General features: G+C 44.1%; 2 protein-coding genes across 2 annotated transcripts; one reads left to right on the top strand and one right to left on the bottom strand.

Moving 5' to 3' along the window:
• The first annotated feature begins 5,319 nt into the window (after positions 1 to 5,319).
• Positions 5,320 to 10,148, top strand: LOC122396178 (insulin-like growth factor I). The gene is made up of 3 exons (XM_043394348.1): positions 5,320 to 5,654; positions 8,079 to 8,331; positions 8,701 to 10,148. Exons 1-3 carry the CDS (start codon positions 5,320 to 5,322, stop codon positions 8,767 to 8,769), a joined length of 657 nt encoding a protein of 218 aa, XP_043250283.1. The 3' UTR covers positions 8,770 to 10,148.
• A 2,824-nt stretch (positions 10,149 to 12,972) lies between these two features.
• Positions 12,973 to 14,129, bottom strand: LOC122396602. Its single transcript, XM_043395155.1, has 3 exons — positions 13,925 to 14,129; positions 13,522 to 13,775; positions 12,973 to 13,167 (listed from the first exon to the last, which is right to left on the bottom strand). Exons 1-3 carry the CDS (start codon positions 14,127 to 14,129, stop codon positions 12,973 to 12,975), a joined length of 654 nt encoding a protein of 217 aa, XP_043251090.1.
• Positions 14,130 to 14,858: the final 729 nt, after the last annotated feature.

Genomic DNA, 14,858 nt, shown 5'->3' with positions numbered 1-14,858 from the left:
TGTCTGAGCGGACCAAAATTTCGGGGACGACCGGACCGACAGCGTAGCTTTGATCTCGTAATACGAGCAAGGCGTAATCAGTGGATCCCGGCTCGTGATCCGCATATCGGGTCGAGCCTTGGCCAGACACTAGTTTCGTCTTCGTCGAATCGATAGGGCGGCCTAAACGCGTGCAGATATCGCCCCCCGCGAGCCTGTAGCTTCGATTTCAAAGTACAATCAACAGCGGCTCACGTGATATCCTGGACGCGGATCGGACCTAGATTCCACCAGCTGCACGACCGCGTTTCCGTTGCGATGCTTTCGGACGGCAGTGCGCGAAAAATTCAGTGCAAAACAGCCGATAGAGAATGATCGACTGCCGACGATAGGAGACCCGTTCGAACTTAACCCCGTTCGCGCGGCTCCCGGGGAGCACTCGCCACTTTTCGGGGCGAAGTCTAACCGGTCAAGTTGAAAAATCATTCCCCGCGATGTTCTACAGGACGGCCCAACGACAAATGTCATTCTAGATGACTTGGAAACTGCTTGGACCAACAGAATTGATCACCTCAATTCTCTGTTTTGAGGTACTTGCTCCATCTCTTGCTCTGGAGGAGGATTCTTTAGGTATTTGTGGGTTTATCTTTGTGGGTTCAGCCACTTATTGTCTAATTTAGGCATTACAAATGTCAAATGTCACTCTCGATGGCTTGGAAACTGCTTGGACCAACAGAATTGATCACCTCAATTCTTTGTTTTGGGGTACTTGCTCTACTCCTTTCTCTGGAAGAGGATTCTTTGAGTGTTTATGTATTCATCATTGTGGGTTCAGCCACTTATTGTTCAGTTTGGGTACTACAAATGTCAAATGTCACTCTTGATGGCTTGGAAACTGCTTGGACCAACAGAATTGATCACCTCAATTCTTTGTTTTGGGGTACTTGCTCCATCTCTTGCTCTGGAGGAGGATTCTTTAGGTATTTGTGGGTTTATCCTTGTGGGTTCAGCCACTTACTGTCCAATTTAGGTATTACAAATGTCAAATGTCACTCTCGATGGCTTGGACCAACAAAGCTGATCACCTCAATTCTTTGTTTTGGGGTACTCGCTCCACCTATTGCTTTGGAAGAGGATTCTTTGAGTGATTATGGATTCATCTTTGTGGGTTCAGTCACTTACTGCTCAGTTTGGGTATCGTGTAATACATGACAACGTATATAACCATGAAATATTGTTATTGTTGAATGATAAGCCTCTTGTTTTTCAGAAAAATTCTTGGCTCTCGTTCGTGCTCTATCATGCTCTACCACTTCTAGGTGTTAACCCTGAGACATACCGTGATATATCTGTAAGCTTAAGGTTTTCGTTTTAACAAAAATGTTACGAAGATTGCAGCAGTATTGCTGTTTTTTTCTTTTCTTTCTGCCACTGAAAATATTCAACGTTTTTATGACTGTTACAAAGTCATTGTTTGTAACGATCGAATCCATTGGAAAGTTTGTTCCAGAAATGTTCGAGCCAGAGATTCGAGTACCCATCGCTACTGGCAATTACACGGTCACTGGCAGCAGCAAATTGAAAAATGATCGCGAACATTCGAATCCACGCGGTCGAATAATCAAGCTGGACACGGGAGTTTCGTCTCGATTTGCTAATCTCTTCAGACGAAATTGCCGGCGTTGCAAGTCGTCGCGGGTCAACCAAACCGTCTGGATCATCGTTCCTCCTGTCTGACACGTCGAAATACAATCGCTTATTTATGGGAGACGATAACTGTATTAAGAACATCGATAACGCTTTCTCAGACCCAGTCGAATATCTCTAAATAACGTCCAAAGATCTCGTGAGCGTTTAATACACGAGGATCGCTAGATTCCAGGCTGGAATCGAATATTCTTGGGGACATTGACAGCGTCTATAGGGTGTTCCAAAAACAATGGGACTCCATGATTTTATAGGAAACTCAATTTTGAATAAAAATCGTAATTATTTTTCTTTGCGCACCAATCACATATCTCTTATGCTCTGTAGCAACAAATAAAGATAAATAGAAAATGTTGTAGCGAGTATTGGTTAAAAAATGCTTCATCAAAGTGTCGTTGCTGAAACATTTCGAGCGCTATGTTTCTCGAAGAGTACGTCATTTGTCGTACGATGCGATCAGAACCTCTTATCTCCTGTATAATTCCAATTCAAAATGCAATCTATTTGAAACCGTTGAATTTTTGTTTTTGGGGAAGATTAAAAGATGATATAATATATCGAATTTATACGGTAATAAGATATAATAATTTTTTTCCGTTTCCATTCTGTTAATTTAACATCGAAAGAAAGTTATAAATTCTCGGCCATGTTATTATATAAATTTTATAATTCTTCAGGATTACTCCAATGAAACATTCGATAATCCCATTGTATATTTTACAGTATTGTTATTTGTAATTATATAAATACTATATGCCAGCGAAAATGATTTTACAATATGTAAGTTCCAACTGTCGGTCATCAGTGACCACCATGGCAGACAACCTAACCAATTAAAACTTAACCTATTTAGAATGCAAATTGAAAGAAGAAAAATACAAACAGTCCGCAGAGGATATTGTACTCGCTTGTAAATTACCTTGCAATCAAGCGCAGATAAAAAATGAACATTCTCGAAACGGTGAATCGGCCAATTACACAAATGGCGAGTTACCCAACGCGATGCATAACGCGCGTCTCGCCCCGCTAGAACTGTAACCACCATTGATGGCTTACACGTGTCGCGTGCTGTGTCCTTAGCATCGTTCCTTCGCCCCCGGAATAATTTGAAGAATTTCCTTCTAAATCACGATCACGTGCATCGGAATTTACTATCGTTCCACACGTGGCGAGATCGCTAGCGGCTGAACGTGACGCTTGAGGTTAAACACCAACAATCGCTAACAGTGCGACGCACTCACCGTCATTGATAAAGGCGCGCGTCTTAAACGAATTCGACTTGGGTATGGGTTACCAACCCTGAATCATACAAAGAACAATGTATACAAGACACGGTGATCGCTAAAAGAAGAAAGAAAACTAGAAAATAAGACTAGAAATTGCAAATGCAAAGTCGAAATGGGTACAAATAAAACGTTAAACGAGAGTTGATCCAAAATAAGGTTACCTCGGTAATAATTTTTTTTATACGCTGCGAGAAATGTATATTTCCTTGACGTAGTAAGGCCACGTGCCAGTAACTTTATCAGGTAAATGAGCCACCGACAAATTAAAAACATTTACGACTTATAATAATTGAAGTTCCATTGATCTTTATAAGTACCTTTCTTTTCTAGGAATAACTAGTCAAATATTGCTTGTATCTAGTGATGTTTACAAGACCTATGCTCATTAAGTATTTACGTAACATGAGGTTGCCAATGCAACATAGTAGAAAGGGTTAAGTGTTGACTATCGCGTGGTAGTTTTTTTCCATTGTTTCCTGTCGGTCAGCCTGTACGACATTCTATAACCTAATAACATTAGCGAGCTTACAAATTGCAAGTAAACTCACTAATATTATTAGAATTTAGAAACTTACACTCGTAGCGAAGACTTTCTGCTTAGGGCATGCCTTTCTATCGTCATTTCTTATTAATTAGGTTTGCCTCCACCGACATTGTAGCAGCGTGCGGAGAAGTTAGGGTACACGTAAGTGCATATGCACTAACGACAAAGAATAAAGAGCTGCTTTGTAAGTTGTGTTTAATGGCGAATCTGGAAAATCCTAAATGGGGAAGTACAAACCCCTGTACCCCCTTGAGAAATAATTTCCCTAGAAGATCAAATATGACAATTTATGCACTCGTCGACATATTTTCCAGAGGTTATCGTCCCATTTGCAATTCGATCAAAGGATTCGGTCGAATCGTTTAGTATTTTATTTCGTCACCGGCTCGTCGGTAATCCTATATTCGACGATTCTCGACGGAATCAGCGCGAAACACGACGAGGATTGCAAAACGGCGGCATAAATATGAAAATTGATACAAACGCTGACAATTCGTAAACCGACGCCGCGAGGTTGCAGCGACCGTTGTACTCGTCGTCGCTTCGTGTCATTCCGATTAAACAGACCACCGGGAGAAAATACCCCTGAATCAGCGAACCAGACACGCACGTCGGAGCCCGAGGAAATCACGACGGTCGTCGTAAACAGCAACGTATCGCGGTCGTTTAACCGTAGGAGTAGAATAACCGGGCGTTACCTGCGTTCTAAATCGAGAGTGGAAAAAACTGTATCTAATCGGGGTGAATAAGACTCCGGTGATCGTCGGAACGCGAATTCCACGGGCAGAAATGAGAGGAGGACGGATCGAGCGAAGGCCTCCTCCGCGTCGTTCGAACGATATCGGAAACTGGTACGATCGTCGGAAAGAAACGAGGGTAGGAGGTCGACCGGACGTCTCCCGCGGTTGTATCTGTTCAAAAAATACGCGCGAATTTATCGGGTCGAGGCAAAATAGCCGTGATTAATTGACAGTCCCGATAATCGCCACCCTTTGTTGGGCGTCGCGCGGACACGCCGCACTGGACACTGCCGGCGACACTAGAGAACGTCTTCCTCGTGACCACCCGTGAAATCGATCGGGGGAAAAAAAGGAAAAACGAAAGCCAGAGGAACGAAACACTGGTACGATAGGTAATAGCAAGACGCTGGGTGTTGATAGCTGCTGAATCTGATAGGCCAAGCAGCTTCCTCTGCGATGAGAACACGGGAAAGAGATCGAGCGATCTCGCTTCATCGACCCCTTCTCCCGATCTACTGGGGAGCACACACGAGCACCGTCTACCGCCAGTAGTCCAGCTTGACCTCTTCTCCCTCCTCTGTCCTTCCATCTTCCTCCTCCGCCTACTCCTCCATCTTTTCCCCTCTCTCAATGTGTCTTCTTATCGTTCCTCTCCTCTAATCCGTGAAATCTGGAACAAGAACCGCGTGGCGAGGCAAGCCGGTACCAGTGGCACCGAGGAACTCGGTACCAGCGGAGGTCTCTTCAGCAAACGACTTCGAGGCTGCTGTACAACCACACGAGTCACCTAACACCTGCAACAACAGACATCCACGAACACCAGAGATCGATTCGACCGTTGAGACAGACCGCTGGAGAACCTCAGCCACCAGACAAAGACTGTTACATAGGATTAAGCTAGACACCCAACACGCTTGGACGTACTCGAAGACACGTGGCGATCAGTCGGAGAATGCCGCAGCTTGCGGTCCAAACGTGATCGAATCTCAAAAAACAAGAGTCCTCCAGTTTGTCGTGAACGATAGTCGATCATCTCGCGGACGTACAGTGTCGAAGAGCCAAGATGTCGAGGACCGGTTGTGCAACGGTGACGTCCAGAAGAATCAGAGCCGGTAGGCTGGTCCTGGTCGGGCTGATTCTCCTGGCGCTCCTGGACTCCGTCAGCGGCGTTCCCTACAAACGATCGTTGCTCAGACTGTGCTCCAGGAGCCTGAGCGACGCCCTGGCGCTGGCGTGCAAGGACCGCGGATACAACGAGCCGTTCTCTTACAGCGCGGAGGCAGATCCTCAAGACTCGATGGAGACGGGACTGGTGGAGGAGTGCTGCTACCGTCAGTGCTCGTTCTCGCACCTGCAACAATACTGCAAGCAGGACACAGAGGGCCCCGCGGCCGACGTGTGAGTGGATGTTAGTTTCTTCTTTTTTCTTTGGTATTTTCTTTCAGTGCTCGCCTGTACGCCTTGTTTTTTGCACGATCCCAGGTGTCCCCCTATCCCACGAGTTTCCAAGAACCGTATCGTCTCCAATTGGGTTCGCGGAACGCGTCTCTTGTCAGTGGACTTTGCGTCTCGATATCGCGCGAGTGCACAGGGAGGTGAAATTTAAAGGTCAGCTGTCGATCGAGGTCTGGATTAGGTTGATGGTGTCTCTCGTACTCGTACTCGGCCTCGATCAACGATCTACCGATTCCGTGGCGCCAAGGCCGTCTCGAACGCTAAATTGAACCGCTCGTTAGCTCGCTAGTTATGCAAAAACCACCGAGAGCCTTTCCGCCTTGGATTTTTCCATCTCCGGCCTGCAATTACGGGCAGAGAGATTAATCCGCGACCGACTAGTTCCGATCGTGCTCAAAGACTGGCTTGTCAAAACACGATTGCGTAACGGGTCGAGTGCACGCTTCTGTACGCCTCGTAATAGCAGCGTCGCGCTGCTTAGAATCGCTCAAGGCTGCCCAGGATTAGGTCTGAGTTACGTTGACTCTCGAACACCTGACTTCGAGACTTCATTGTCTCCTCCGTTGTTCGTCGGTGCGGTTGAACTGGGGTTCTCCAGCGATCCAGAGGCTGGAATCTCCGTCCAGTGGACACCTATTTACGCGAACGTTCCTCGAACCGCGGCCAACGAGCTGATCCCTGCAATCAACAAGTTGTTATTCTTTCGATAGAAGGCTTCGAGTGGACTTTTACCTCGTCGATAGTAGGTGGTTTACACCAGAGAGCGTGTTATTAACCGTGCACGGACGCAACGGAACAGAAAACCGGAACAACGCGCGCGGGCGAGCTAGTGAGAGCGTCCCGCGCTACGCTTTATCAACCAGCTCGACAGATAATCTCTGTCGCTTTTCCTAAAGTTCACGGCTGCGTGTGGTGGCCTCAGCAGGAAGGTTAGTCCGAAGTGCTAGGACAATCCGTCTTACTATCTCTCGTCCCCTGGTTTTTTATGCCTTTCTATCCTCCTTTCGTTTCTTGTCTTTCACGAGATCGCGCTCGCGCGCGTGTCCCGGCCACCGCCATCTTTACTTTTTCTTTCCCTCCGCGGTTTCGCGCCTCGAGTATCGGTTTCGCTGTTTACTCGAGATACGAGCTCGCACGATACACGTGAATCACGCTCCAATATTTGACCGAGCACTCGTAAACATCAACAACCGCACTTGTTCCGTTGATAACAGCTATTTGTAGATCGCCGCTCCGGGATCTATGCATCTGCGTTCCTCCCACTGTTCGCGTCTAATGGCGCTCGGTGTCTAGACGGATTTGCTTTGGGCTTTTAACACCCGTAATGGATACATAAAGATACGATCCGAAAGGGTCGCGTGCTCTCGCTCGGCGCGTTCTAAAATTGGAGACAGTAAATGAAAATATATTTGATTAAGACGTTTGTAGCTTGCGACAGATTCTTGCAGCTGGTACTTGTTTAGGTTATAATTACCTGTAGGAGCAATAAACTCTGTAGCTGGTCCTCAGCAATGGGTGTAAATTTTATTGGCCAACCTGTAAGGATAGATAGATCAGGTTAGATCATATTGTTTCAACTTTGTAATTATGTTGTATAAGTTTGCAAGATTACAGTGAAGAATATCTAGGTCTTCTGTCAATAGATGTAAACACTGACAGATCAGTTTACATTTTATTTCAATGGCTTAGATTCCATGGTTCTATAATTTATTATCAGAAGTTAAGATTACCGTCAACCTGATGTTTCCTCAACTAAACGGTTGATTGATATGTGCAATCCTGAACATAATCTATTATTTGCTGTCATTGATAGCTGTGTGTAAACTGAGACGTTTGCTTTGTGTTATTATCTTTCTTGACTTTGACAAAACTTGATGTACAGTAACGCCCACTTTAGCCCAGACCTAACCTAGATCTGAACTCTGATATATTACATAATGATGACAAGATCTTAACCTCTAAGATTTGTAAGATTTGGACCTAGGATAGAGAACATAGATGAGAGGCTAGGTACCCAGATAAATAGTTATCAGAACCACGCGTAAGGGGAATCTGAACTGAGTTCATAAGCTCTGGAAGACTACCTGAAACGTCTGACCCAACACGGTGCATGCTCCCTTACAAGATACTATCTTTTCCCATGCTCCTTTCAGGCCTATTCTCTCGAGATCCTAACTCAATACTAACTCCGTAGTATCTCCTGTTGGCATACACTTAACAATCTTTTCTAATGTATCCTTTGCTACTGAGGTAGTACAACCACCTGCTTCCCAAGTATAATTTGCTATCTGAACCAGTGCACGTTGCTTAATGTGTCTTGGCGATCTGGACCATATGCTCACGAGTGTTTTCTTTACGTTTCTTCAGAGACAAGTCGGTTTGGATAGAAAATTTACCGTATCCCTCCGGGAGGCTGGGAACGTCGTCGGAGGAGAGATCGAGATCGGACACTGACTACGACGCCAGCACGATAAAGTGTAGGACCCACGGGTTGCACGGGCCACGAAAGAAAGGAACTAACACGAACCACGACGACTGGGTTGGCTGCGATGTGAAGGTCTCGGTGAGGAGGCATCGCGGCGGCTGGCATCGACGCCAGATACGTCGTCGTCTTGGCAAGGTACTTACACCAATACCGCCACGACATCATCAGTTTTTCACTTTCTCATCTCTCCTGTACAAAGCATAAACAGGGGGTACCTCCGTTGCATAGTATCCCTAACGCAAATCGTTGCAAGAAGCGAGGCGTACTGTATATGGCTACTTAAGGCCACTGACAGGACATCCTCATTTCGTAACATTCAGGAAAAGTTGTATCCTCGAGGTAATTTAGAGTGGGGTTAGATGCTAGTTAAATTTGATCCCTCTATGTGGACCCAGAGATTTCACCCAACCGCCCATCCTCATCAACATCACTGACCTATCGCCCATCAGAAGTATGGAGGACCATGGTTCCATCTAACGTAAGGTGTTTCGTGGTTTGTTCCAGGTATCGGAGATGGCACTAGCCGAGAAGACATCGAGGATCAGAAAGTTCAAGGGTTTACCGTTCCCTTAAGACACGAAGTCCATAGGTCGAAGACTCAAGCGATATGGTAATCGGCTAGGAATGCGTGGAGTCACGGGATCATCGTCATTTCGCGTAACTCTTGTTTCTCGTCTCTGCGAACTCGGTTCTTCCGAAAAATCTGGAAGATTCGAGGAGAAGAGGGAGACGAGAAACCGACGGAGCGATGGCAACCAGAACCGTGAAGCTCGGTGAAGAGAGAAAGGAAACTGGAAATGGATGTAAAGAATCAGTAAGACGTCTAGTCCCATAGAAGAGTGATAATTGGTCGTTGTATTTGCGCCTAGAATCCACGGGACAGTAACTCGAGACAGACGTAACGACGCTAAAACGATTATTATAGCACCATACGTCGATTCGTATCTCGATTACGGCCTGCCAGCGACCACAGACGCACGCCTCTTCCAGACGCTTCGTCCACCGAACGAGCAAGAGACTGGTCGTTTAATTATTATTTTTTTTTTTCTATTGAACGGCTCTCGCGAGCGTGTTGCGTCGAGTTTTGCGACAGGATCCGATCCTAGAATGAAATTCGAACGGTCGGGCTTGATATTAGTCGCGCGATCTCTTAGAGAAAGACTTAAATAAGTGTTGCGTATAGATACAGTAGGACCTCGACAGTTGCAAGTATCGAGGTTGCAGTTGTCCGGTTAACCACGGCGAAAAGAAAATTCTGTCGTTGCTCGTCTGTTGCCAAGCCACCGTCCCTCTCGCGTTGCAACAGTCGTGCAGATATCGAGGTTTCGCGGCGCGAACATCGGGGTCCTACTGTATGCGTATGTATGTATATATTTTGTTTGTTTGTTTTTTTGTTTTTTTATAAACACACGTATACGTAAATCAGCCATTCGAAGAGCTGAAGGAGCCTCGAGCTGCTTCCTCTTCCGGTTGCCGGTAGCTTTTAGCTCCTTTTGTCGAACAATGATCTCACTAGTATTAAACCGATAAAATATTTTAACGTTAGTGCTAACTGAACTAGTCACTAATGGCGATTGGCCAGAAGCTACAGGCAACCGTTCTATCGAGAGAAAGAGCTGTCGGTGAATATACCGCGCGAAGGAAAGAAGATTAGAAACCGCGCGAAAGGAGAAGTGATATCGCGAGAAAGTAGAAACGTGTACGGGGTTTCCCCGTTAATTTTTGCTCAGTTTCACCGAAAACGTCCGATCCAATTTTCCTCGCAGCTCCTTTCGGGTTCGATCTTTCGTTATTCCATCGATAGTTGCGCGCCTCGCTGCAAAAAGGAACGAACACGATTGCAATAGATTATTGCAACGCTTGTATTGTACGCATATACATGCATGTTTGTGTGTATATATATGTGTGTGTATTTACCACGAGTGCTTTTGAACATTCGCTGTAGTCTGTATTCCACGTCTGTTAAGGATAAATGAGTATTTATACCGATTGAACTGCTACTTGGTCGTCTTGTTTTTCCTTCCTGTCCTGGCGCACCGATTGAGTGGGAGTGGGAGGAGGGGTGGGAGGGGTAGGGTAGAGGAACGTGATCAGCGATTTGTAACGGACACGTGGTTACTCTTACGTAACCAGCGGCGCGCGGGTAGCGATGGGATCAAAGTTTTCGATTTAGTTTTTCTAAAAACGACGATAAGTTTCGGTAAGTATATCGATGGAAAAGAAATTTTTCAATTTTCAAATATAACGTGGAAACGCCAACTTTCAGTTGTTTTTCAAGCAATCCTCGCGAAAGAAAGCCATTCGTTAGTCGTATAGTTGAGGTTATACGTAACGAGCGGTAGGATAACAAATTTGCAAATATCTAACGCTGCCATAATCGCGTTAATATTATTACATAATGAACGATAAAGACGTAACGCCGTTGCGGCGGCTTCAGAGTTTTATAAGAAACTTTCGACGGCGCCTGTGTGGCGCCTTCCGAGTAAGGGGTTAAAATCCATGTCCTTTTCATTGATTAACTTTTTCTGAAAAACAATTACAATGCAATAATTAAACTTGGAACGTTCATTCATGAATTCCTCCACCCCGGAGGAATTTTATCGTTACCTTCTATAGCCTGTTTCAAAATAAATGTCAATTGTACGAGGTGAGGTGACCCGCGTGGTAAACGAATTCTGGTGATCATTTCGTTTCGTACAATCTGAAATTAAAAATAGAGGAATGATTCTATTTATAGAATCCTAATGTAAAAATAAAATAAGTTATTGCATATATTTGAGGTCAAGGAATCTTTCTTTGCTGATCACCCAAGCAGTAATAAATTAATTATAGTGGAGATGACCTATCGATATTTTTCAGCCTGTTACTTCGACCATTAATCATGGTAATTGAATAATTAAAGAAAATAAACTGTTTAAATGCCAACGATACGTTAAGCGAACGTAAAATAGCTATTTAAATTGCATGAACATTTATATATATGTGTGTGCTTTTAGCGCGAAAATTTGAATATCAAATTAAAATTTTCTTTTCAATTTCAATCGTAATTATTCAATTAATTATAATTATTATTATTATTGTTTGTTATGTGACCCGACGTGTCATTCTTCCCAGTTTCTTTCTGGTAAGCTGATTTCTGAACGGTGCATCTTCTGACAGATTGAACTATTAACAGGTCACGTTGGCATCAACGTGTTAGACCATACTCGTGCACGAGAAACGAGCACGATGATAGAATCTTCGTCTTTTCAGCTAGCAATCAGTAGAAAGACACGTCGAATCTACGAGAATTCAATCTTTATTGAAGAATTTCGTGACGAGTACATACTTCGAAACAGTTAAGTCCGCGGTAGCCACATAAAATGCCACGTCTGCAATAGCGTCTCTCACAACCTTCGCAAAATTACACGTATTCAAATCATTGAATGTCCTATGTAACAATTCCCCCAAACCGTAACCGCTATCCTAAGCTCGTTACGCGAAACTTTATATAAGTCGTCTAAAAATAAAACCTCCAGAATCTCGTTTGCACACGTTCTTGTTTACAATTTTCTGTGCACGCGTTGGCGGGATCGTTCGGCGCAATAATAAATTTTATGGTTGCTACGAAGGTCCCTCTGCGAGCGTGGTAATAAAATTTTTAATTCGTATTGGAATAAATTATCCGAAATTAAAATTTATTAAAAGTGGATCGGCTTTGGGTAAAAACTTTTGTATATCGTTATGGGCTGGAATTATTTTCTGCGATCGTTTCGAGCGGACTGCACGTTTCGAATCTATCACTACCTGCAAGTAGCCCATTACACTGACAGCCATTAACCGCTGCACACGGTTCGCTTGTAAATTGGATGATAGTAGCAAACCCACTACGGGACATCGTCTCTCGCTGTTCTTCGTGCAAGTGCACTTCCAGCTGAAGATGATGCCGTTTGGGATAATAGATGATTCAAGGCTCGCCGGGGTGCGCGCGAACTCTTTTATCCGGAAGCGGGATACTCGCCTTGTTTACATTCGCGACGCCATTTCTGTCAGGTTCCGAGGTGGAAAAATGTCTTATTTAAATACATGTCTCGAATAACGTTTAGACAGCAAACGACTGTTTATCGTTAGATAAATATAAATAAAACTTAATTACTCGAACGAATAACATGTTACATGATGATTTTATCGATTATATATTTATACTTCGACTGAATTTTTATTCAGCTTGAATAAATTAACTTCAAAATTAATTATGGTACAGATGACAGTATAGACATATTATTTTTTTTTTTTTTTTTTTTAATTAAGATACAAATTGGTAAACCACGCGGTTGCATAACCTAAAATATTCACTCGAGTTGTGTTCGAACGATTATTTTCTTAAAACTAAATATAATTTAAATATGCATTAGGCTCGTTTGCTCTATTGTAGTCGATGCCAGGTCAACAGACCGCCCAAAGTCACTTTCTTGTCAGTAAATCACTCCTAACAGACCTCCCATTTTTACGCCACGCCCCTCTGAGCCACGGAGAGCAATGGGTACAGTCGAACGGTATAATAGTACCACTAGATCGCGTTTTAAAAATCATTTTACGTAAATGAATACTCTACTTAATTCTCGAACATAATTATATTTTACGTTTGCCTGTCTGAGTCGAATGGATTAAATTTTAATTAAGTCTGATCTAAGTGTAAATCAATTTTATTTAGTTATTAAGGACCCTAACAAGGTAAATGTTGAATACTCGTAGTTTTTTTATTCAAAATCACGGTAACGACGTTCGTGGGAACCGTCAGAATCCCATACACGGAATTACGTCCGGATTGTTATAGCACACCTTCTCGTCAGGGCAACACATCTTCGCAACTTTCAGGAAAATTTGCGTATTCAGAGCCTTGGAATTCCTGGGCATCCTTTCGCCCATCTCCCTGTGGAGTTCCTCGAGTTCTACAGCGCTCAGGTCGTAGCCAAGAAGCTCGTCAGGATCCTGCCAGTTAAAATTAAGCGTTATTAAGATGTTTAAAAATATTATCAAAACTTGGAATACACTAGAACGCTTTATTTTAATCCTGTCAACATTTTTAAAGCAAACAGTGTATCCGTAGCAATTTCTTTCGTTGTATAAACAATTTAATTCGCGACTGAAGTACGGGAGAAATTAATTGGCCGCTCGAGGCTATCCCCACCACTCTGACTCTATCTGTTACAAAAAGCTTAACTGATATTCTGTACTTCTGGTACACTTTTGTCCATGACAAGTTCTACATCTTTTAATATACTTCGTCTAGTGTTATTCATAAAATGAATATCAATAAATACGATCGTTAAGTACTTTGCTCACAGAATGCCTAAATTCAGGATTCATCATCGATCCCATAGGCTGGTATGGCATGGGCAAGTAAGCCTCGGGTCCGAACTGTTGGTTAACCGTATCAGTCTGACGGTCGTCGTAGAAATTTAATAATGGAGTCGCCAATTCCGTAATATGATGGCTTCCCGCCATTGAACCCGAGTATCCACCTGGCAGTCTCGGTGGTAATCCCCATTGTCGCTTTCGTTGGATCATGGGTGGCACGTTGTCCGTATCTACCGCGTCTAAAAGTCAGATTCTCAATTGATTGATTCATTCACGAACACTTCAAACGCCCATTTATTTTAAATTACATCCCCAATTCGAATACTCCGGCAATAAATACTCCAATTGTTCACTTATTCTAGTCCCTTGGTCGACTCTGATAGCTCACCAATTTTCATCTGGTCAGCCAATATATCCTGATCGAGGTCCTCGGTGGTTCGTTTGATCCTGCGTCCCTTGCAGCTGTTCAATATGACGTTCCTGGCGATGTTCTTGCAATTCAAAGATTGTCGTCTTTCGTCGTTGGCGACCGCCACTGCGACGAGCGCCGCGACGAAAAGCGCGACGCGGATTGTTTGCTGCGCTCGATGCATGCTCGTTAACGAAATGAGGTTGCCAGCTATTTACAAGTCGCGAGATTCTCGATCGAATGGTCCTTGTGCTACTCAAGACGTCCGTCGATCCTTCGTAACTTTTAATCCCGCTGTTATCCGCTGAAACGTGTCGCTGGCACGTTCTTGCAATCGGCTTTGTTTTCACATTCCGATCGTGTTTGATGCAATTCGTTATCGCGCGTCCCGAGAATGCCGTTCTCGCCTTCGGGCAGGTGAAACAGGCCGCATTTGCGTTTCATTTGCGACAAAACGCAGATCAGTCAAAATTGGATCCATCCGTAACTTCAGGGGAAAGTAAACAACATAAATTCTACCATTTTCTATGGAATAATCTGATCACTCGTTGGTCTAACGAACTATTTCCATTCGGTTGATCAAAGAAAACGTACGTATTGTATTGTATTCAGCGCCCGAATGAAATAAAAGAAGAACGATCTTGGCAAGTGGCCGCGAAGAAAGAGATCGCGCCGCCATGTTGGTAGTCGCGAGAATTAGCAGGATATATCGAAACTCGCACGGTTCGTAAAAATTTCGTCTGCGAACCGGTCGGTTAAGCGAGACAGATGAGGTCGTCTACAGAGAGCCGCCGACAACGTGGCAAGCGCGAAATAGTTTAGATCAATAACGATGATTCCGATGATTATCTTCACTCCGTGGAACTCCTTGCGTGGCCAGGGAGCGAAAGGGAGACGGAGGAACGTGTGTGTG

The sequence above is a fragment of the Colletes gigas genome, unplaced genomic scaffold (genome assembly GCF_013123115.1).
Source record: "Colletes gigas isolate AHSC1104 unplaced genomic scaffold, ASM1312311v1 Colletes_gigas_Sc00007, whole genome shotgun sequence".
NCBI lineage: Eukaryota > Metazoa > Arthropoda > Insecta > Hymenoptera > Colletidae > Colletes > Colletes gigas.
This window is presented reverse-complemented; position numbering and strand designations above follow the sequence as displayed.

Coding starts and splice junctions, on each gene's coding strand:
- LOC122396178 (XM_043394348.1), top strand. CDS start 5,320: ATGTCGAGGACCGGTTGTGCAACGGTGACGTCCAGAAGAATCAGAGCC. Junction 5,655..8,078: donor GAGGGCCCCGCGGCCGACGT/GTGAGTGGATGT, acceptor ACGTTTCTTCAG/AGACAAGTCGGTTTGGATAG. Junction 8,332..8,700: donor TACGTCGTCGTCTTGGCAAG/GTACTTACACCA, acceptor GGTTTGTTCCAG/GTATCGGAGATGGCACTAGC.
- LOC122396602 (XM_043395155.1), bottom strand. CDS start 14,129: ATGCATCGAGCGCAGCAAACAATCCGCGTCGCGCTTTTCGTCGCGGCG. Junction 13,776..13,924: donor GGCTGACCAGATGAAAATTG/GTGAGCTATCAG, acceptor TCTGACTTTTAG/ACGCGGTAGATACGGACAAC. Junction 13,168..13,521: donor ATCCTGAATTTAGGCATTCT/GTGAGCAAAGTA, acceptor TTTAACTGGCAG/GATCCTGACGAGCTTCTTGG.